This window comes from Elephas maximus, chromosome 4, assembly GCF_024166365.1.
Source record: "Elephas maximus indicus isolate mEleMax1 chromosome 4, mEleMax1 primary haplotype, whole genome shotgun sequence".
Classification (NCBI taxonomy): Eukaryota; Metazoa; Chordata; class Mammalia; order Proboscidea; family Elephantidae; genus Elephas; species Elephas maximus.
Window position 1 is genome coordinate 74997464 of NC_064822.1, and position 24359 is coordinate 75021822.

The 24359-nt window shown below is 37.4% G+C and overlaps 1 protein-coding gene across 1 annotated transcript in view; it reads right to left on the reverse strand.

Annotated features, from left to right (window-relative positions):
• Positions 1 to 24359, reverse strand: part of SLC15A5 (solute carrier family 15 member 5) — a 108871-nt gene that overhangs the window by 31804 nt on the left and 52708 nt on the right. Inside the window, 2 exon segments of the mRNA XM_049884841.1 lie at positions 15136 to 15267; positions 21334 to 21522. Coding sequence (XP_049740798.1) covers positions 15136 to 15267; positions 21334 to 21522 — 321 coding nt within the window.

A 24359-nucleotide genomic window follows, 5' to 3' on the forward strand; every position in this document is an offset into this window, starting at 1 on the left:
TTAAACAGTTAATACACAAATTGTTTTGTGGCATTGATTGCCAACCCTGTGATGTGTCAACACTCCCCCCATCTCCACTCCAGGTTCCCTGTTTCCATTTGTCCAGTTTTCCTGTACCTTCCTGCCTTCTCATCGTTGCTTTTGGGCTGGTATGCCCATTAGTCTCATATACATGATTGAATTATGAAGCATGTCCCTCACGTGTGTTATTATTGGCCCAATAGACCTGTCTAATCTTTGGCTGAAGGGTGAACCTCAGGACTGACTTCAGTACTGAGTTAAAAGGGTGTCCAGCGGCCATGTTCTTGGGGCTTCTCCAGTTTCAGTCAGATCAGCAAGCCTGGTTTTTTTTTTTTTTTTGTAGCAGAAAAATATTTTGAAACCACTTAAACAAACATACTTTTGAAATAATTTGACTTTTAAAAATCACTTTTGTTTCATTGTGATACAACAGAAAGGGGTGGTTTCCCATTACAACCAACTCTTCTTCAGCAATTGAAGTACTGAATGTTGTTAAGTGCTGTTGTTGAGTGAATTTCGACTCAGAGGCCCCATATGACAGCAGGCATGTTATTAGCAGCCTTGATACTGTAATCAGAAAATTATGTTTTATATAAAACTATACTAAGACATTACCCTAGAAATCATTGTTGTAGTTACACTGTTGTTGTTAGGTGCCACCAAGTCGGTTCCAACTCATAGTGACTCTGTGTATAGCAGAACGAAACATTGCCCTGTTCTGCTCCATCCTTGCCATTGTTTCTATATTTGAGCGCATTGTTGTAGCCACTGTGTCAATCCATCTCACTGAGGATCTTTCTTTTTTTCCATCATCCTCTACTTTATCAAGTATGATGTCCTTCTCCACAGACTGGTCCTTCCTGATAACGTGTGCAAAATAAGTGAGACAAAGTCTCACCACCCTTGCTTCAAAGGAGCATTCTGGCCGTACTTCTTCCAAGACAGATTTGTTCATTCTTCTGGCAGTCCATGGTATATAGTATTCTTTGCCCACACCGCAATTCAAATACATCAATTCTTCTTTGGTCTTCCTTATTCAATGTCCAGCTTTTGCACGCATATGAGGTGATTGAAAATACCAAGGCTTGGGTCAGGCACACTATAGTCTTCAAAGAGTCACCTTTGCTTTTTGACACTTTAAAGGGGTCTTTTGCTGCACCTCATGTAGCATATTTCGTAAAATAGGAGCCTTCATGATACCCCAAATAAACAATAACCTGTTAATTCTGAACGCTAAGACTGACCCACTTCAATGGTATCTCAGTATAGTCCCTACTGAAATCTTAGATATACCAAATGCCTCAAGTATACATGACATTATTTTAAAAGCCATAACATGTTGCTTTTGTTTGGAGCAGATTTCTGCTATCTATTTTAGGAGGAAGATGTAACATTTCCCCTTCTTACTAACTTCTCTTCTAGTTGTGATTTAATGGAACTTTGAAAAATCTTAAAATGTGCCCTTTGGAATCTCCTCAAATGACAGTTTGGCACAGTGAGCAATTATTTCCCACAGACTTGTAAGAATTTTTTAAAAAGTTATTTTGTAATGCTAGTGATCTAGCAAATGTCCAAAATTGTCAAGACAACACTGAAACGGGTTTTACATCCTGCTTTATTCTAGGCGTGGAAACCCTGGTAGTGTTGTGGTTAAGAGCTATGGCTTCTAACCAAAAGGTTGGTAGTTCAAAATCTACCAGGTACTCCTTGGAAGCCCTGTGGGGCAGCTCTACTCTGTCCTATAGGGTCTCTATGAGTCGGAATTGACTCGAGGGCAACAGGTTTGTTTTTTTTTGGTTTTTATTTTAGGCACGCCTTTCACTTCACTGTGTGCTTTTTGCTCGGGACTCAAAAGTATGCAATTAAAAAGATGAAACATTCCTTCTCTAGGGTGGTTGTGCATCTGCACTACAAGAAATAAACCCAGAGTAGCAAAAAGAGCTTTGGAATCAGGGAGCTCTTGCTCCACCATTGCTGTATGATCTGGGCAGCTTATATAACTTTTTCTGAGCTCGTTTTCCTCTTACTTCTGATAGGGCTACAAATACCTACCCCTAAAGAGTTGTTGTAAAGATTTAATGAAATAATATCTTTGTGAAATGCATATAGCAAGGTCTGCATATAACTGACACTTAATAAATGTTAATTTCTTTCCTTCCTCCTTTCAGGAACCTGATTTAAATGCTTCACTGGAGATTCATAGCTCTCCTACCTGAGTTAATTTTTAAAACACATTAATTTTCATGATACCTGAAGGAAATAATACCTAACAACTGTATTCTAACTTCGACTTTTCTACCATTTTTTCATATTTATGTAATAAGAACTGAAATTATTATTACCCTCAGTTTACAGACGAAGAGACAGAGGCACAGAGAGGCTGAACTATTTGCCGAAGTCGTATAAAAGAGACAGAATAAATATTTGTTGAATGAACGGATGTACTGAGATTGGGCACCTGATCTACACACGCTCAATACTTTACTATAGATAAGGATGCCTGCATTGTGACTTTCATTTGCATTTCCAGTTCTTGAGAATTGTGGCTAAAAATGAAGACAGGTTGCTTTTTCCGGGAAGTGACACTGTGACTTTCAAAACTGTAGAGAAAAGCTGTGCATTGTACACTGGAACTGCAGAAAGAACGGGCATGGCGATATTTGATATCACAAGCTTTCTTATAAGGGTGAGTTCACTCACTCTAAGAGCATTGGGAGGTAAAAACCCATCAAGATGGTGTGTTCTCATGATGATTTCAATGAATTATCATGGAAATGAGTTTTAGAAGAGAGGTAATGCTTTGTGATAATAGCCCGATAATGCCATTAGCTATGAACTGTAATTGTAATAGCATTAGTCAAATGAATATATCTGATATTAATTTGAGTGTCAAATATTTCTATATGGTTCTTCTTGTTAATTAAACATCAGCCTTTTTATTAATTCAGTACCTAGCCAGTGCTTTCACATAGTAGGAGCCCAATATGTATTTGTGGATTAAATTAATAAATTGATCTCCAAGTGGACACATTTAAAATAGTAAAATACTGAATTTTAAAAATATCATGAATGTAGCAGAAACCGATCTCTGCCCAGTATTTTCCCTGTTTTTTACAGTCTGTTATCTCATTTGCAACTCCAGTTAGCTATTGGTGTAGAATTGTTAATTTCGGAATTTGAGAAGAAAGTCTTTCTCATCTTTTGCTTATTTTGGGGGAAATAGCCTATAAGATTTACCCAAAATTACTTTAACTCAAGATTGAAGCAATTTTGGGTAGAGTTTGTACCTTTCACCCTGTGTCTTGTGGCCTTTAGACCATTTCTAAATACCATACACCTTCATGCTTGTATTAAGAACCTGAATATCACTGGGCAAAATCGTGCTTTAGGTAGTTTGGTATCGCTCTTCATGGTCGCCAACATCAACTGGGCCTCAACACTTTCAGCAATCTTAATATTTCTCCTCTAAATTATCTTTTCTGCTCTTGCAAAGACAAGGTCAAATTTCCCTGCTCTTTCTACCCTTCATTCTCATCTTAATCCCCCTTGCTTTCATGAATGGCTTGCTGCATATTTTGTAAAATGTTAGCCTTCAGAGGGATACTCCAACATCTTCCCAATACCAGAATTACACATCTGCATGCTCATACCCCCATCCTCTCCTTTCTCCTCCTCTCTCAGTGCAAGAAGTATCCATCCTCCTCTCAGACGCCAATCTCTGTGTCAATTGACTAAGTGCCCAACTCTTCCCTTAGGGCCTCATCTCCATGAGTTCTCCTTTCTTTCTCCTGCGTTTTTAACCTCTCCACCTCTACCAGGTATTTTCATCATTGTTAAATATGCTCAGGCATCTCTCATCGTACCCATATCTAGACATTCCAGATGAAATACAGGGCTCCCAGTTAAATTTGAATTTCAAGAAAACAATAAATCTTTTTTTTTTTTTTTTAGTTTAAGCATGTTCTAAATATTGCATAAATAAATTTTTAGTATAAGTATGTCCAAAATATTGCATGGCACATACTTATATAAAAAATTATTAGTTGTTTATCTAAAATTCAAATTTAACTTGGGATCCTGTATTTTTCTTTGCTAAATCTTTCAACTCTACACACATTCGCATCTTGTTACCCCTCTATCTCTTAAATTCCCTTCAGTGCCAAGTTCTTGAAAGAGTTGTTTAAACGTGCTGCCTTACTTGCTAGATATTCTTCATCCCACTCCAATCCAGTTTTCAATTCCTCTCTCACCACTGAAATGGCTCCTGCAAAAGTTATCAGTGACCATAATGTTATTAAATCTATGGGCACTTTTAGTTCTTCACCCTATTTGATGTCACAGTAGCATTTGACAGAGTTTACCATTTCCTGCTTGAAATAACCCTCTCTTGTTTTCAATATATATATACACATACATATATATGTATATATACATATTAAAAAAAAACCCTGTCACCATCTAATTGATTCCAACTCATAGAGACCCCATAGGACAGAGTAGAACTGCCCCATAGGGTTTCCAAGGAGCACCTGGTGGATTGGAACTGCTGACCATAGGGTTAACAGCCATAGCTCTTAACCACTACGCCACCAGGGTTTCCTACACACACATGTATAAATACGTGCATATATATATTTTTTCCCTTCTTTGGATGTTACTTTTCTTTTTTGACAGACTATTTCTCATCTGGAATCCCTGGGTGGTGCAAATGGTTAATGTGCTCAGCTGCTAACTGAAAGGTTGGAGTTTCTAGTCCACTCAGAGGCATGTTGGAATATGGCCTGGCAATATATTTCTGAAAAATCAGTCATTGAAAATGCTGTGGATCACAGTTGTACTCTGATACATGGGGGCTGCCATGAGTCAGAACTGACCCAACAGCAGCTGCTTGCTTCTCATCTTTCCAACTTGTAATGTTAGGGTTTTTCAGATCTAGGTCTGGGTCTCATTTTTCTCATTTTTAATATTCAAACTAGATAATTTTATTCACTTCAGTGGGCTCAACTGCTATTTTTGTGCCAAAGATTCTTATATATTTAACTCATATTTCTTTTCTGAGCTTCAGGTACTTGTATTTGGACGTCTCACAGTATGTCAAAGCTAATGTGTTAAAAAATGAATGGGTGACAATGTTCTTAATCTGTTCTTCCTCCAGTCATCTCTTATTTGGTAAATGGAGTCTTTGTCCACCCAGTTGCTCAGTTCTGAATCTGGGATGCTTCCTTGATACCACCTCCTCCCTTCTTCGTCCTTACTCTGTATCAAAGCCATCACTAAGCACTTTTGATTCTACCTCTAAAATACAGCTTATATTTGTTCACTTCTCTCCATCTGCCTACTTTCTCTCTAGTTCATCACTACTCTAGACTTGCCTGGCTTACTTCAATTGTATCCTACCTGCTTCTTCCAAGTTATGCTCTTTCCCTTTCATAGAATACTGCATCTAGTGATCTTAACACACGAATAGATCATGTCACTCTGCCAGAAATACTTCACTCCTATGCTCACTGTGGAAACCCTGGTGGCACAGTGGTTAAGAGCTATGGCTGCTAACCAAAAGGTCGGCAGTTCAAATCCATCAGGTGCTCCTTGGAAACTCCATGGGGCAGTTCTACTCTGTCCTATAGGGTCGCTATGAGTTGGAATCAACAGCAACAGGTTTGGTTTTTTCTTTATGCTCACCATGCCAAATATCACTCGCCCTTCTAGTTTCAGCTTCAATACCATTTCCAGACATTCTTAGTGTGAACATGGATGTGTCTCTAACTCTACCTGTACTTAAAACTTGTCATGCAAAGGAGGATCTATTAATGATGTGGGTCCATGAGGCCAAGAAGAATCTCGGAGTACTGCTTTATTTCATGTCATCCCGATTTAGATTTGGAATTGGAGTAGAACAGGACAACTGTGCCCTGCATTTATTTAGCACATTCTTTTATTTTGTTTTGTTTTTAGAAATATTAAAATGCCATACCAAAGCATCATAGCCATGATACTCCTAGCCCATTTGGAAGTGTTCAGGATCACACTTAAATTACAATAACAACCACAACACAAGCCATTATTTTTGTGCACCTGTGTTTTCCTGGTGCTTTATATCTGTTTCCACTAGTCCTCATAAAAGTCTTGCAAAGCAAGTTATTTGTGACACTTTAGAGAAGGAGAAACCTAGTTTCAGGAAGGTTAAGTAATGTGCTCAAGATCTCATAGTCATTAAGAGCTGAGTTCAGTTTGAGCTTAGGTTTATCTGACTCAAAAATCTGCCCTTTCTGAAAATGTTTTACATTCTACTTTGGTGAGTAGCGTCTGGGGTCTTAAAAGCCTGTGAGTGGCCATCTAGGATACTCCACTGGTCTCACCCCTTTGGGAGTAAGGAAGAATGAATAAAACTAACGATAAAAGGGAAAGGTTAGTCCAAAGGACTAACAGACCACATCTACTACGGCCTCTACCAGACTGAGTCCAGTACAACTAGATGGTGCCTGGCTACCACCACTGACTGCTCTGACAGAGATCACAATACAGGGTCCTGCACAGAGCTGGAGAAAAATGTAGAAGAAAAGTCTAACTCAAAAAGAAAGACCAGACTTGTTGGTCTGACAGAGACTGGAGAAACCCTGAGAGTATGGCCCCCAGATGCTCTTTCAGCTCAATAATGAATTCACTCCTGTGGTTCACCCTCAAGCAGAGATTGGACAGGCCCATAAAACAAAATGAGACTAAAGGGACACACCAGCCCAGGGGCAAGGACAAGAAGGCAGGAGAATACAGGAAAGCTGGTAATAGGTAACTCAGGGTTGAGAAGGGAGAGTGTTGACATGTTGTGGGGTTGTTAACCAATGTCGTAAAACAATATTTGTACTAACTAATGAGAAACTAGTTTGTTCTGTAGACCTTCATTTAAACTACAATAAAACAACAATAATAATAGTAATAAAACTCTGCCCTTTCTAATTCTTGTGAGCCAACAGTAATGGATAGTTGCTTTCTACAGTCTTAAGGATAATTTGGGCTCTTCCCTGATAATGTCACGAGCTGTTAGGCCTCTGAGCAGCTCCAAGGGCTTCTATGAAGGCAGAGGTTGAGAGTATATAGAGAAAGTTATTTCTGGAATACATAACCTCATTGTATGAGGACTCTGCATCTAATCCCAACTGAGGACTATGAGCAGTGTTCGCCTGTGAGAGTTGTTATACACCAGCCAAGTTAGCCACAAGAACACTGACTAAACCAGTTGCCATACAAGTAGGGGTCTGTCTAAAAGTAGATTATGGACTAGCAGGCTACTTCTTTCCCCTCTGGCTCTAAAATTCTATAATCTCAAAACCCATATGAAGTTGGACCCAAGGCATAGAGCTGAATTTGAAGAAGCACATTTTAGAACATAGGCATGGACCCATGAAATCCAGTTGAATACTTTTCCACATGCATAAATATTTTCTTCTTTCACGTTTATTGCAACTGCAAATTCCTGTTTCAAGAGCAACTCGGTGATTCATGCTGACATGGCTGTCAGTGGCCTCAATATTCACAGATAATTAAATGAGAATTTAAAAAGGTCTCATTTTTGTTTTAAAGTAATCTTGATGGGAATTAAACAGGTAAATTATTTTCTCCTTTCCTGAATTCTGAGGAGGAGGGAATAGCAGGGACAAGAAGATGTACACTTTGACCTACTGGTTCTCCCCAATTACCCTTTCTCTCTTAGACATTTTGCTTTGGATCTTTCAGTCAACTGCAAGTCCATAACTAAGATGTCATTTTTCACTGAATTCTATTTTGTTATTTTTGTCAAAAGGTAAGTTCGAACTCATGAGTGTGAGAAAATTGATCTTGTTGCTAATGGGATGTAGTTGAAATAAGCAGTTTGACTGACTTCTTCACTCCCTTATATTAGCATTGCTACTTTTAGATAAACTATTCCTGAAATGATTAGTGTAGGAGGATGGGTTTAGTCTCGTATCTTTTCCTTTAAAGTACTCAGAGTGAGAGATCCCAGAAGGATCAGTTTTCTCACTTGTACTGAAAATGTCACTCTAACAGTTATCTGTCTGCACAGTCAAGTTTTGAGAAATCTTTTGAATTTACCGCATTCACACCATTCTCCATCATGGTGCTAAAAATGACTAATGCAGCCTGGAGACTGGGAGAGACTGTGATAGCTGATCATCTTTTCCAATCCTACACTAACACTCACACATACACACTCACATACACACATTCTTAGCTGACATTATGCATCCTTAAAGGTTGAAATATCCTATGTGCTAAATGGAATGCTGAGGGATGGGGCAGTGCCTGAACATAGAGTATTGGTTTCATTATGCTTGGTTCCATCAAAAGATTGGTCTTTGACTGAATAGACTGATCTTGTTTTTTAACCAAATGAGCCATTGTAATGTTTGAGTTAATTTTACATTTAAAAATAATCCATAGCATTAACATATTCAAATAACTAATTTTATCATCTCCTCATCCCTGAGAAAAGTGAAGTGCAGCGCTCACCTTAAATAGGAAGCAGCCGCATTATAGAGGTAATGACCTACCTAAAGCCCCGCCTATGGTCAGTCCCTCCTTTTAGTGGCCATAATTAGTCACCATAAGTCAGTATAGGCTCACTAGAACCAAATCATCTGAATTTGTCTTATTGCCCTTTTTTGAGGAGTACTCTCCTGATGGTGAATTCAAGGGGTTGTCATAAACGCAGACATATCCTACTTCCAGAAAGACGTATGACAAAGTCTATGATGTCATTTAGGGCATGATGGAGAAGTATGTGGGCTGAAAGATAATAATTAGGTGAATTGGTAGCTGATTACATCCAAGAGGGTATGATTAATTGATTGTCATTAACTTGTTAATTTTCCACAAGGCTCTAATTTTGGTACTGTCCAATTTAACAATTTCATCAATTACCTGGGAGAAGTCTACCAAATTTGCAGATGGCATAAAGTTAGTAAAGAAGTAAGGATTAGTAATTCACTGGATGACAGAATCAAGTTTCAAAAATATCTGTTATTTAGGATGACGGGTTGACATTTATTAAGGATAAAGGTAAAGTCTTGCATTGAATTAGAAAAAAAATATTGTGATGTGTGGCACTGAGCTGAGAGGAAATGCTAAAAATGAAAAAAAAAAAAAAAAACTCCCTAGGTTTTAATTGACCATAAGCATAGTGCAACTACTAATAAAATCAACACATTCTCTGTTGGGATTCAGAACAAGAGGGTCCAGTTTGATAAAACTAATATATCTATCCCGGTTGTGCCTGTCTTAAGTATTGTATTTGTTTCTGGAAATCACATTTTAAGATACTGACAAGTTTGTTGTTTGTTTAATGGATGGAGGGTCCTTGATAGTAAAAAAAAGGAAATCTTGTGATGTGAAAAAACCGAGGATGATTTGTTTATAAAATAGAAGGGGATCCTGATAGCTACCTTTAATAAGCTCTTACTTGTGTCACAGATTATTCTAAATATTGCTTGTATTTAATCCTCAGAACTACATAATGAGGTACTTGTTGTCAATGCCGATATGGAAACTGATGCAGGTAAATTACCTGGATTCAAATCCAGGTGGTCTGACTCCAAAGCCCACTCTCTTAAAAGTTGTACCACATTATTTCTCCAAATATTTATCAAGTGGTTGAAGAGCTGGTATGTGAATAAAAAACTAGACTTACTCTGTGGAACATAGCTGATTATCAAGAAAGGGCAAGCTCAGGTTATATCTCAAAGTCAAGAATTTCTCTTGGCACTGGAAGGTGCCTAGTGCATTATCTAGTTTTTGGTACAAAGTTAGACTAGATGACCTCCAAGTCAACATCCAAATCTAAGATTCTAACTTACTGGGCTATAATTTGATGTAACGCAGTATTATTGTGAACATAAAACAAAACAAAAAACCTTATTTGAAGCAGTAAGTTAATTAGTGGTAGTTTAAATGGTGTTCCCTCAGGCACAAGTTTAGAGAGTGTCCTGCCTCACGTCCCATCTTGCTAAGATGGCCTCACTGTGTGTCCTTGGTAACCTTCAGCATTGAACTCTGCCAAAATTATATAAACTTTCGTTTATCTATCTTTGGACCGTGTCTAGAATATTATCAATATTATCTTACATAAAAACCCCAATCCGAGGAAGTTATGTTACAGAAGTAACAAATGTCACTAAAAACCCTTTTCACTGGGGGACTCCTAATAGCTGCTTGGTGTATTGAACTCAATGTTGGCATTAGTTTCAGAATACTGAGGTTCAGATCTCTGTCAGATGCTCGTTGCAATGACTGGGGCACTCCATTTTCTCTTTTATGCCTTAATTGTTGCATATTTAGAATGCGGGCGATATTACCACCTTTTATAAGATTGTTGTAATAAATGTGAAAATGCTATGAAGGTTCTCATTAAATATTTAAATTTGCAAGGAAATCTATTTGCAAGAGTAGTTCTTTAAGCAAATATATGAACATTTTAAATTTATGTAAAAGACAAACTGGTGATGATATTTGAATTTGCAATTCTTCTAGAATATGTCAAATCAGATCTGATTAAAAAAATGAATTTTTCAGCAAATTTTCAGAAATATCTTTATTGAATAATGAGAAGAAAGGAAACAGGTATTTAACACCTAAAATGTTTCAGGTACAGATATAGGTAAGACTTTTCCAGGCTTTCTTACAAAATCCTAATACAAGTGCTTTCTCCCTTGTTTACATTACCAGAGAAGTCAGCAATTTGCTGCAGTTCACAGTTATGACATTTTGGATCTGAGCTCTTTAAGAAATGGAACCATGCTTTTGCCTGACTTTCTCAAATAACTATGAAAAGGAGGGAGTTTGATCTTGTCAAGCACCAATCAAGGGTTGATAGCTTTGCTCCTTAGAACTATGCTATACCAGTCACTGAATTTATTACTCTTAATTTTATTACTTTCTTGTGTTTGTAGAAGTTTTATGAAGGCTTGGAGGTGTTTATCTTGCTTGCCCCAGAATCCCCGGTACCCAATATGGTTCCTGACACAGAGTAGATTTCCAGTATTTCTTGAATGGTGATCTGGTATTAAAAGGAATTTCTTATTCATTGCTGTTGTTGTTGTTAGGTGCCGTCGAGTCGGTTTCAACTCATAGTGACCCTTTGCACAACAGAATGAAACACTGCCCAGTCCCGTGCCATCCTTAAAATCCTTGTTATCCTTGAGCCCATTATTGCAGCCACTGTGTCAATCCACCTTGTTGAGGGTCTTCCTCTTTTCCACTGATCCGGTACTCTGCCAAGCATGATGTCCTTCTCCAGAGACTGATCCCTCCTAACAACATGTCTAAAGTAGGTAAAACGCAGTCTTGCCATCCTTGCTTCTAAGGAGCATTCTGGCTGTACTTCTTCGAAGACAGCTTTGTTCATTCTTTTGGCAGTCCATGGTATATTCAATATTCTTCGCCAACACCACCATTCAAAGGTGACAATTCTTCTTTGGTCTTCCTTATTCACTGCCCAGCTTTCACATGCATATGATGCGATTGGGTCAGGCGCACCTTAGTGTTCAAGGTGACATCTTTGCTCTTCAACACTTTAAAGAGGTCCTTTGCTGCAGATTTGCCCAATGCAGTGCGTCTTTTGATTTCTTGACTGCTGTTTCCATGGCTGTTGATTGTGGATCCAACGAAAATGAAATCCTTGACAACTTCAATCTTTTCTCCGTTTATCATGATGTTGCTCATTGGTCTAGTTGTGAGGATTTTTGTTTTCTTTATGTTGAGGTGCAATCCATACTGAAGGCTGTGGTCTTTGATCTTCATTAGTAAGTGCTTCAAGTCCTCTTCACTTTCAGCAAGCAAGGTTCTGTCATCTGCTTAACGCAGGTTGTTAATGACTCTTCCTCCAATCCTGATGCCCCGTTCTTCTTCATACAGTCCAGCTTCTTGGATTATTTGCTCAGCATACAGATTGAATAGGTATGGTGAAAGAATACAACCCTGACGCACACCTTTCCTGACTTTCAACCAATCAGTATCCCCTTGTTCTGTCTGAACAGCTGCCTCTTGATCTATGTAAAGGTTCCTCATGAGCACAATTAAGTGTTCTGGAATTCCTGTTCTTCGCAATGTTATCCATACTTTGTTATGATCCACACAGTCAGATGCCTTTGCATAGTCAATAAAACACAGGTAAACATCCTTCTGGTATTCTCTGCTTTCAGCCAGGATCCATCTGACATCAGCAGTGATATCCCCAGTTCCACGTCCTCTTCTGAAACCTGCCTGAATTTCTGGCAGTTCCCTGTTGATATACTGCTGTGGCCGTTTTTGAATGATCTTCAGCAAAATTTTGCTTGCATGTGATATTAATGATATTGTTCTATAATTTCCACATTTGGTTGGATCACCTTTCTTGGGAATTGGCATAAATATGGATCTCTTCCAGTCAGTTGGCCAGTAAGCTGTCTTCCATATTTCTTGGCATAGATGAGTGAGCACTTCCAGCACTGCATCTGTTTGTTGAAACATCTCAATTGATATTCCATCAATTCCTGGAGCTTTGTTTTTTGCCAATGCCTTCAGACAGCTCGGACTTCTTCCTTCAGTTCCACTGGTTCCTGATCATATGCTACCTCTTGAAATGGTTGAACATCGACTAATTCTTTTTGGTATAATGACTCTGTGTATTCCTTCCATCTTCTTTTGATGCTTCCTGCATTGTTTAATATTTTCCCCATAGAATCCTTCACTATTGCAACTTGAGGCTTGAAGTTTTTCTTCAGTTCTTTCAGCTTGAGAAATGCCGAGCGTGTTCTTCCCTCTTGGGTTTCCATTTGCAGCTCTTTGCACGAGTCATTGTAATACTTTACTTTGTTTTCTCAAGATGCCCTTTGAAATCTTCTGTTCAGTTCTTTTATCTCATCAATTCTTTCTTTCGCTTTAGCTGCTCAACGTTCGAGAGCAAGTTTCAGAGTCTCCTCCGACATCCATCTTGGTTTTTTCTTCCTTTCCTGTCTTTTCAATTACCTCTTGCTCTCTTCCTGTATGATATCCTTGATGTCATTCCACAACTCGTCTGGTCTTTGGTCACCAGTGTTCAATGTGTCAAATCTATTCTTCAGATGGTCTCTAAATTCAGGTGGGATATACTCAAGGTCATATTTTGGCTCTCGTGGACTTGCTCTGATTTTCTTCAGTTTCAGCTTGAACTTGCATGTGAGCAATTGATGGTCTGTTCCACAGTTGGCCCCTGGCCTTGTTCTGACTGATGATATTGAGCTTTTCCATTGTCTCTTACCACAGATGTAGTCAATTTGATTTCTGTATGCTCCATCTGGTGAGGTCCATGTGTATAGTTGCCGTTTATGTTGATGAAAGAAGGTATTTGCAATGAAAAAGTTGTTGGTCTTGCAAAATTCTATCATTCAATCTCTGGCATTGTTTCTATCACCAAGGCCATATTTTCCAACTACTAATCCTTCTTTTTTGTTTCCAACTTTTGCATTAAAATCACCAGTAATTATCTATGCATCTTGATTGCCTGTCCGATTGATTTCAGACTGCAACAGCTGATAAAAATCTTCTATTTCTTCATCTTTGGCCCTAGTGGTTGGTGCTTAAATTTGAATAATAGTCGTATTAACTAGTCTTCCTTGTAGGCATATGGATGTTACCCTATCACTGACAGTGTTGTACTTCAGGATAGATCTTGAAATGTTCTTTTTGACAATGAATGCAACACCATTCCTCTTTGAGCTGTCATTCCCAGCATAGTAGAGTATATGATTGTCCGATTCAAAATGGCCAATACCAGTCCATTTCAGCTCACTAATGCCTAGGATATCGATGTTTATGAGTTCCACTTCATTTCTAAGGATTTCTAATTTTCCTAGATTCATACTTCGTACATTCCAGGTTCCAATCATTAATGGATGTTTGCAGCTGTTTCTTCTCATTTTGAGTCGTGCCACATCAGCAAATGAAGGTCCCAAAAGCTTTACTCCATCCACATCATTAAGGTTGACTCTACTTTGAGGAGGCAGCTCTTTCCCAGTCATGTTTTGAGTGCCTTCCCACCTAGGAGTCTCATCTTCCAGCACTATATCGGACAGTGTTCTGCTGCTATTCATAAGGTTTTCACTGGCTAATACTTTTCAGAAGTAGACTGCCCGGTCCTTCTTCCTAGTCTGTCTTAGTCTGGAAGCTCAGCTAAAACCCGTCCTCCATGGGTGACCCTGCTGGTATCCGAATACTGGTGGTGTAGCTTCCAGCATCACAGCAACACACAAGCCCCCACAGTATGACAAACTGACAGACATGTGGGAGTTCTTATTCATAGAAGTTAATTTTTCCATAGTTTGAAATAGGTAAGTTATACTTTTTTTTAATAAGAGAACACAAACCAGTACGTTTGCTATATTAAATGGAGAACTGTATGTATTTTTGAAAGTAGGAAAAAGAAGCTTGTGGTATTTTCCTTAAAATCAATAAAAGCAAATTAAAATAAAATTTAAGCTACATTAACATATTAGAACAAATAAAGAAATAACTCCATGGATTTAAAATACAGTAAAGACAGCTAATCATCACTTGCATCCTGTCTGAGTTTTCCACCAGCACATGTTACCAAGAAGTATTACTTTTTATATTTGCATAGGGAACTTTTTTGTTTCCAAGGTCATTGGTTATTCAACTCACATTTTCTCTTTTGCTGCATAGGCATGATTTCTGGTAAATTGTGTAGGAAAAGGATGATATAGATACTCTGTTCCCTATATTTACAGAGGACTTACCTTTTCTGAGGATTATCTATGCCACTTATGAGGCATTATTGAATATGGCCTCACTGAAAGACTTAGTAAGAATATAATGACCAGTTTGTTTTAAAATACACTAAAGAAAGCAGACAATGTTTCATGAGCAGTGACATTCTGTAATTACCTCCTCCTATCAAAAGAAAAACAATTCCCAGAAATTAATGAATACAACAGGAGTCTATTTCCTATCTTAATTCTATCGTAATTGCAAAAGTTGATCAATTAAAATAAAAAACTACACTGGCAAATCCCCTCTGTTAAGGTTTTGTCTTCCAATTCCTAAGCCATCAAACCAATGTGTATAAGCATACCATGATCTTATTTTAACCTTCTGAGATGAGATATACCAACTCCACCAGCACTGCTCCCACGAAACAACCAAATCCATTGAACAGTGACAAAAAATTCATAGAGGTTCCTCTGACACTACTTGGAACAAATCTGTATGACAGTACAGATACTGAGAAAAAAAAAAAGATTGGAATTTAGAACATTTTGCCTAAAACACCTTACAGATATTGCCCAAATTAGTATTGATCATACCTCAAATAAAGTTTACTGGTAGGGTCAAAATTTGAGTTGGACTTTATTAAGGTTACTATAGTAAGATCTATTACAATTTACAGATCTCTATAGGGAAGAAAATATACCTTTGTACAGATTTTAAAAGAATTTGATTCGTTGGTTCGGTGTCTCAATATGATCACCCAAATTTCACACTAGTTTGGTAATTTGAATATTTCTGTTGAATTTTGGATTGAAGTAAGACCTGCACTAGATAGTATCGTGACAATCTATTAATAAGATCTATGATTCTGTGATTCTATGAAAATTATTAGGTTCCTTGTGGAAAACTTGAATTTATCATATAAAATTAGGATAGTGATTAAAACATGAGCTCTGGAGTTAAATAAGGTTGTGCTGAAATCCTAGGTCAACAGCTTACTATCTCTGTGACTTTAAATAAATTACTTAAACTCACCCAGCCTCAATGTCCTCTTTTATAAAGTGGGAATGATATCATTACCCACTTTGCAGAATCTTACCTGCTGTAAGGCACATAAAGTGCTTAGCACAAAGCTTAACTTCCAGGGACTGAATAAAAGTTAGTAATTTCCATGATGTCAATCCTACCAAACCAAATAAAAAAATAGCACCTACTTTTTGCAAAGCCTATGCTAATAGCACCTACTTTTTGCAAAGCCTATGCTATGCCCTTTAAATGCACTATCCTGTTTAAGAAGAGAGCACCTAGAGAGAGAGAGACAATAACGAACATCAGGTCTCCAAGATGGTTGTTTTCTTCCAAGTCTTCTGGGAGTAGGAGTAATAATGACAGCAAAAGGTTGGGAGAAAATCATGGAGGAAAATTTGAAAAAAATTTAATTAAAAATATATTTCTTGAAATCAGAAATAATCGATGAAAATAAGCACATTTTATTTAGTGTGTGCCATATTAACACACTTAAGATATGCGTGATGATCTTAGGGATACATACTAAGACATGATATTTATTATAACATGATATCTGGGATTTGCTTCAAAATTATACGGTAATGAGAAAGCAGGATATGTGAATGAGGGTAAGGATCAAACAAGTTTGGCTGTGAGTTGAAAATTGTTGAAACTGGAAGATGGATACATGTTAGTTTATTATCCTAATCCTTCTTCTTTGTGTATGTTTAATATTTTTATAGTAAAAGTATAAACAAGGCCTGGTAAAAAAAATTGTAAAGAAATTCATTAAATTACATTAACAGTTTTAGCTTGGAGTGGTTGAATTATTGGATTTTAATTTCTTCTTCTTACTCTTCTACACTTTACAAATTTTCTGTAATGAGAGATCACAAATAAATACTAAAGTTCACTTTTAAAAGAAAAGGAATAATAGAGAACCAATGTTTTTGTAAACACTAAACCATTAATTTCCTTCTCTGTAAGAAGAGACAGATCTTATTCTCTCCTCCCTCTCCTCTCAGGTTAATGTTATGTGTTAACTTGGCAAGGCTATGATTCCCAGTATTGTGTCATTGTCCTCCATTTTTGTGATCTGATGTAATTGTCTTGCATTTTTTGGTATTATGTAATTATGTGTTGTAAATCCTAAACCTCTATGTGTTAATGAGGCAGGTTTAAGGTAGGGTGTATCTTGAGTCACACTCTTCAGTGAGTCATGTTACATGCTTACTGAAGTTACCGCTTTGCTTATATAAAGGAGTTTCCTTGAGGGTATAGGCTACATCTAACATATGTGAATGCTCTGGCAAAACTCCCTCTTGTTCTAGATCTTGCATTTTGCTCTGCATCATCTGACCTTCGGTTCTTGGGACCTTGAGCCAGCAGCCTGCATGTGACCTGGTGATTCTGGGATTAGCCAGCTTCCGCAGCCCTGTGAACCAGCAGCTTATTGTCTGACTTGATTTGACAGCTTTCGCAGCCCTCTAGGCCAAAAGCCTGCCATCTGACCTGCCAGTTTGGATTTGTGAGCCCCTGCAACCACGTGAGTCAGGAGAAACCTCCAACCTGATGCCTGACCTATGGATGTGGAACTTGCCAGCCTCCACAACCACGTGAGCCATTTCCTTGAGATAAATCTCTTTGTATACATATACTTCATTGGTTTTGCACCTCTAGAGAACCCAGCCTAAGACAGTCTGGAAGCCTTCTGAAACCTGTTCAGCATCATAGCAACATGCAAGCCTCCACTGACAGATGAGTGGTTGCTGCACTTGAGGTGCACTTTCTGGGAATCAAACCTGAACTTTCCACATGGAATGTGAGAATTCTACCACTGAACCACTAATGCCTCACATACATAATATAAATGTCTTCATGTTCCTTTCTGCATTGATCAAACATTTTGGTTTTTCTTTCCGTGTGTCCTCTACATATTTCTATTTATTCATCCAATGAACATTAAAAGTGCTCCAGGAAAGTTGTCGAATACTGAACCTGAGGGTAGAAAAAGTATCAGTATATCTCTCCTGGATTTAAAACTTCCAGAGGACAGAGATTTGTACATTACTAAGCACACTGACACTTTGACACTTAATACTACAGATACTGCTTGGAGATGATGATAATGGTGGTGATAGATAAAATACCACAGAGAATGGCTTCTAAGATTTAGCGGCAAGGTGCAGTGAGCACTATAGCTCTCCTATGCAGTGGTGTTCAAATCACTGGCAGGAGTGAGAGGCCAAGCCTTCTAGTTTTTTAAGGAAGGTGCAAATGAGGATACAAGGTAAATGCCAAAGAGGCTTTGGAGAGAAATGATTCACAGTTCTAAAAAGAACTTAGCTTATGAACATTCCTCTCTATAAATATGAGGAGAAAAACAATGGGCAGAAAGACTAAGTAGGCCTATTTCTTTCACTGAGAAAAAGTAGAATATATAAAAAAAAAAAAAAAAAAAACTTATTACTATGCTAGTTAATTATTAATCCTATGTTTTTCTCTTGCTAGAACTTCTGGTGCAGTATATAATTCATGAACACATTTTGCCAGCTCTCTGCCTGCTGGTTAATCTCTCTTTGGTGCCATTTTAGTTGTTTTGAAAGTCTCTAGTTCTCTTTTATAGGACTTGGCGTTTTAAGCCCTCGTATCTCCATTTTCAGGCATCTACTTGCATGTTCTGATCTTTTTTCAACTTTAGTGATCATCAGCTTGATTTTTTAGGTTCCAAGATACTTCTTTGAACCCGTTAAAGTAGAGATATTATCAACAAGTCTGTCGCTATTCTAAAATTTTCATTTTACTATGAAGACACAGTCAGAGTGTATGTGAAATCCGGTCTTCTTGCCAATGAGAGCTAAAAAATGTCTCTCCAGGTAGTGGCTGCTTAGTGCTTGGAAAGATGCTACATCACAGCATATGCAGAATCTACAAAATCTAGGATCACAGCCACCTTTCTAAGGCACGGGGTATGGGGACTCATAGCTGGAAATTACTTTTATTCCAATTGTTCTTCTTAAACAGTTAAAATAACGTTTACTGTGCTTGGTGAGAAGTTATCGAGAACATGTGGAGGACAAGGACTGCAGTCCCCTGAAAATAGATGTTTCTCTTATTGCTACTTTCAGACCATTATTTCTTCCTCATCCTAAAAAGCTCCAACTTTGAATCTTACCCACCACTTCTCTTTTGTACTGTCATTTGCCGACCCCTGGGACATTTTTATCTATTTTTCAAAGTTGTTAGCTCCTGTGTCAATGGCATACTCTCTAATACCACTCCTGCCTTAATTCTTGACAATTTTAACATACTTACTGATCGTCCTTCCAACGTCCATCTTTCCAAATCTTGGTTTTTTGGTTCCTTGACCTCCTATCTAATGACTTTGTTGTCCACACTACCTTAGTCACTCATGCCCAGGATCATACCATAGGCCTTGAAACGCAGACCAGGGCTTGGCCAACTACAGCCAAGGTAACATCCGGTCGGCAACCTATTTTCATAAATAAAGTATTACTGGAACACAGTCACACCCATTCATTATACATTATGACTGCTTTTGCACCACAATGGCAAAATTCACTGGTTAGGACAGACACTGAATATAAAGTCTAAACTATTTACTATCCAGCCCTTTACAGAAAATGTCTGCCAACCCCTGCCCCAGATCAGTATGTTACCACTCCAAAATCTCAACTTTGTGCATCCAGCTCCAACTACCATCATTTATCTTTCCAGTTTACCCTCTACTACTCAGTCCCCCAAATACTGGTACTCCTCCAAGAGCTCAAATCCATTATCCCTTTCATTATTTTTATATTTCTTACCTCCTAGATGTCCCCACTACTCTTTCTACCCAAGTTAAGTTCCATGGTCAATTATTATAATCACATTCTTTCACATATCCATGTGAAAAATAATAACAATAACAACACACATTATCACTGCTGATTATTGAGTGCTTTCTAGATATCAGGCACTGTGCAGTTTGCTTTACATAAAATATTTCATTTAGTCCTTACAGCAATTCTTCCCCATTTTACAGAGGAAGAGAAAGGCTCAGAAACACAGAATAATTTTCCGGAGATCACACAGCTAGTCCCAAGAGTATGACCTCTGATCTGTCTGAATTTAAGCCCACTGATTTTAACCACTATGTGTACTGCCTTCCTAAAAGTGTGATATTTAATTTTGCAGTTCAAAACACTTTCACATATTATTTCATTTGATTCTCAAGAAGTAGTCTCCCACTTCCATAGGGTCTTGCACTAATGCTGTGATATAAGGAAGAAGTGTAGTTATTTCTATGTTAAAGTTGAGAAAGGTAAGATTTGGAGGCTAAATGACTTCACAAGTTTACACAGTAAGTGACAAGACTGCAACTCATACCAAAGTCTTGGGGTCCTACCCCATGACCTCTAAGTCAACTGACTTAGTTGGACCTCAGTTTCCTGATGAATGAAACAAGAAGGGTGGACTAAACAATTTTTAGTACCAAATCTGCTTTTTAACAGTCTATTGGTGGAGCCATGGTTATTGGTATCTCTGGCTCTTATATCTTGAACTATTGCTAAGCCGGCTGAGAATTTTCTCACTGTTATTCACTCATTACCTTTCCCCACACCTAACCCTGAAAATTTTGACTTCCTATTTCCAAGAATTCTCTGGAAATAACATCAGGAAAGATAATGTTTGTATAGCGGCATTCTTTTACGCTTCTTTTGTACCCCTTGCAGTGTCAAACAGTGATGTCTATATTACAAAATCTTATAAAATAATTTATTCATGTAAAATAAATGGAATGAAATTATTTAAAAGTATAAAAAATAAGTCTGATACCTACGTATGACTATAACTACACAAATGCTGTTAATTTTACTTTGACTTTTTCAATGAATTGCTTTGATATCATATTTGTGTATATGTATACACACACATATACATGAAACATTTTGATGGATTTTTAAGGGGCTAGTCTAATTTAAGCAATCTAGATAATCCAGAAGCCCTTGATATTTTACAAAGTTATTTTGAACCTATTTTATGAAACACTAGTGACCATTCTTAATCTAGTGTAATTTAAAGACATTGAGTTATCTGGAAAGTTGACTTAAATTTTTATTTCATTTGCATGTTTATACACTCTCAAAGTACATTAAGTACACTTTTTGGAGGGAGTTTATATGTGAGTTTATCTATGTGAAAGAGGGAAAGGAGGAGAGGAGAATTTTCATCTGAATATGTTTGAGTTTTCTTCTCGGTTTTGGCCGAGTTTTGTTGTTGTTGTCTGTTTTAGTTTCTGTTATATATCTTACCAAATGCTTACTGCCTTTAACGAGGTGGGTAAATCTTTCATTCCAGCTCAATTGAGGTAGAATTAGTAATTGTTCTGTATGTAGCAGAGGAATGAAAAGAAATCAAACCTTTTTAAAAAGACAGTGATAAATAGCCTTGTTTTGAATTATTATGGGAAATCTCCATGGGTGTGTACATCGGCAGTCGCTTTAATTGTTCCTGTTGAGATTATGTGTTCAATATGTGGTAATATTAGTTCATAAAATTATTACTCACAGGTTGGATTTACCAGTGTTTCAGCCACACCAAGTAAAAGGTACTGGAGAACCAGGTGGAAGTAGGGCATGGAGGAAACAATGAGAACTTTGCCTGAAATGGTTTGCTCCGTTGGAGGGAAGTCTTTTCTGTGTGTTTCAAAGAAGCCGGCTACCATCACAGACAATGCAGCAGAAAGATTTCCAGCAACTGAAGGGAAAGAATGAGAAAGAAAAGCAAATTAATGGAAATGCTAGAAATCAGTGTAATAGGCCATAGTGTTTTTTTATACATTTATGCTAGGGGATGTTTCCTCAACATTTTTATTATTATTATTATTTTGCTCCATCCAGGCAGCAGCTAACTGCATTGTATAGACATCCTGTGCTTGGGCTTTGGCCTCAGAAAGGTCTGTGTTAACTCTTTATTTCTAAACTTCGTTACATAACTTCAGACCAGTTACTTAAGTTCATTATCACTTTCCTCAGGTTTAAGATGGGGTTAATGATTATTGCATATTATATATACTAATTAATATGCTATATTAATTATTATAATAAATTATTTCATAAGGTAGTCATGAGATTTAAATAAAATACCAGACTGGTGTTATTATCAGTGTTCCAGGTAGAAATTAATAGCATATATTATTAAAAAGAGAAAGCACTAGTTTTAAACTTTTATCCTCAGATGAGGTATAGCATTCGAAACAATTTTTTAAGATATATATAAATTAAAAATGATTTGGTTTTAATCATTATTTTCAAAGTGGTTTTGAAATAACCTACCTGTAGGCATTATCAGGTCTCAGATTTTCTGACACTTCTTTAATCTTTGTGGAAAAAGGAAAACAACTATTGGAGAACTTAGAGACTAGAAACATTTTTTTAGGAAAAAACAAATGTTTAAAGGGATGCATTAGCTAGATGAAAAGTATAAATGGCAGAAATTATTCAGAGAGTGGTCCAGCTTTTCTCTCCCTTTTGTCTAGGAAATTTTGGTTGAAAAATGAGTAGGAATTTTGTTACTGAGTTTATATCTACTGTAACCATTTTATTTCTCAATTTATAATTCGTATCACTGAACTTAATCCCATCGTTAGAGCAGAGGCAAAATTTTAGATTGATGGAATTTATTTGAAATTTAGAGATAGTCACATTTTGCTAACTTGCATAAAATTTTAGATAAGGCCAAGCTTTCAATTCAGAAAAATCAATCTCATGTTTAAATAGCTTAGTGTTTGTTTTGGTTGATAGAGAAACTGGTAGGTAAATTTTGTGATTATATCTCAGCATTTAAATGTATCAATAAAGTTTGCTCTTTACTGGGTCCCCAAGAAGTGAAAGGTATAAAAAAGGAGAAAACCTGAATAACTGTTCAAAAATTTAAGGAATTTATTATTTATTGCTATTTTATAAATTAAGTTCCATAAAGGCCCATTCATAGTGAAATATAGATTGTGATTCTGTAAATAACTCATATAAAAATATAAATTTCACATATTATCTGCCATTAAGATCAAGTGTGTCTCATAATTGCAGTTATCTAGATTACTTGGCACATTACAGCCTCATCAGAAAGAAAACTAATATGTTAATTCAGTTTAATATTTACTCTTTTCCTGCTCAGGTTTTATTTTTTGGATGGGGCCCTGGTGGCATGAAAGGTTAAGTGCTTGACTGCTAACCAAAAGGTAGGTGGTTTGAACCCACCTAGTAACTGCTGGAGAAAGACTTGATGATCTGCTTCAGTAAAGACTACAGCCTAGAAAACTCAGCCTACTCTGTCACACGTGGTTGCTGCAAGTCGGAATCAACAGCACCACCCAACAACAACATACTAGGCATGGAGTCCTTGGGCGATGCAAATGGTGAAGCACTTTGTAGCTAACCAAAATCTTGTGGTTTGAATCCACCTAGGGGTGCCTTGGAAGAAAGGCCTGGTGATCTACTTCTGAAAAATTAGTTGTGGAAAACGCTATAGAGCACCATTCCACTCTGATACACATGGGTTACCATGAGTTGGAATTGACTCATTGGCAACTGATTTGTTTGTTTATGCTAGGCGTAAACCAAACCCGTTGCTGTTGAGTCAATTCCAAGTCATAGCAACCCTATAGGACAGAGTAGAACTGCCTCATTCCTACTCTGGTTTCCAAGGAGTGGCTACTGGATTCAAACTGCCAACCTTTTGGTTAGTAGCCAAGTTCTTAAACACTGTGCCACCAGGGCTCCCTGCTAGGCATAGTGGAGGATATAAGATGAAAAAGATCTGTTCTCAGTCATGGCAGACTCATATCATACAGGGGAATATAAGAAGAACTTATTTCCAGTTGGAGAGGTGAGCGACATCATTTTATGCTTTAAATAGAGATGGTTCCAATAGGAAAAGGAGAAGGTGGCACAAATGGCTTGAACAAAGGCACAGAACTGCGAAAGCACTGGACAAATTTTCAGAATGGCAAGAAGTTGAAGTTATTTGGAATCGGGGAGAAGACAGACTGGGGACATTTGATACTCTTTAAAGAGGAGTTTAACACCCTTTTAAAGGAATTTGGAAATTACTCTGAAGATAATAGAATCATTGAAGATTTTAGACACAGTGAAATGATTAGAATTGTCATTTAAGAGGATTACTCTAAAGGTTGTTTGCTGGGTAGATGGAATGGGAGAGATATTGGAGGTAGAAAGATAGTTAAGAAGTTATAAAAAAAATCTTGGTAAAGATTTACCATAACCCCAGGTGGTTGAGACCAATTGATGTATCTTAGATGGCCGCTTGTTAGCATTTAAGACCCCAGACGAGTGGCTGCTTTTTTTTTTTTATTAACTTTTATTGAGCTTCAAGTGAACGTTTACAAATCAAGTCAGACTGTCACATATAAGTTTATATACACCTTACTCCATACCGCCACTTGCTCTCCCCCAGTGAGTCAGCCCTTCCAGTCTCTCCTTTTGTGACAATTTTTCCAGCTTCCAACTCTCTCTATCCTCCCATCCCCCCTCCAGACAGAAGATGCCAACACAGTCTCAAGTGTCCACCTGATA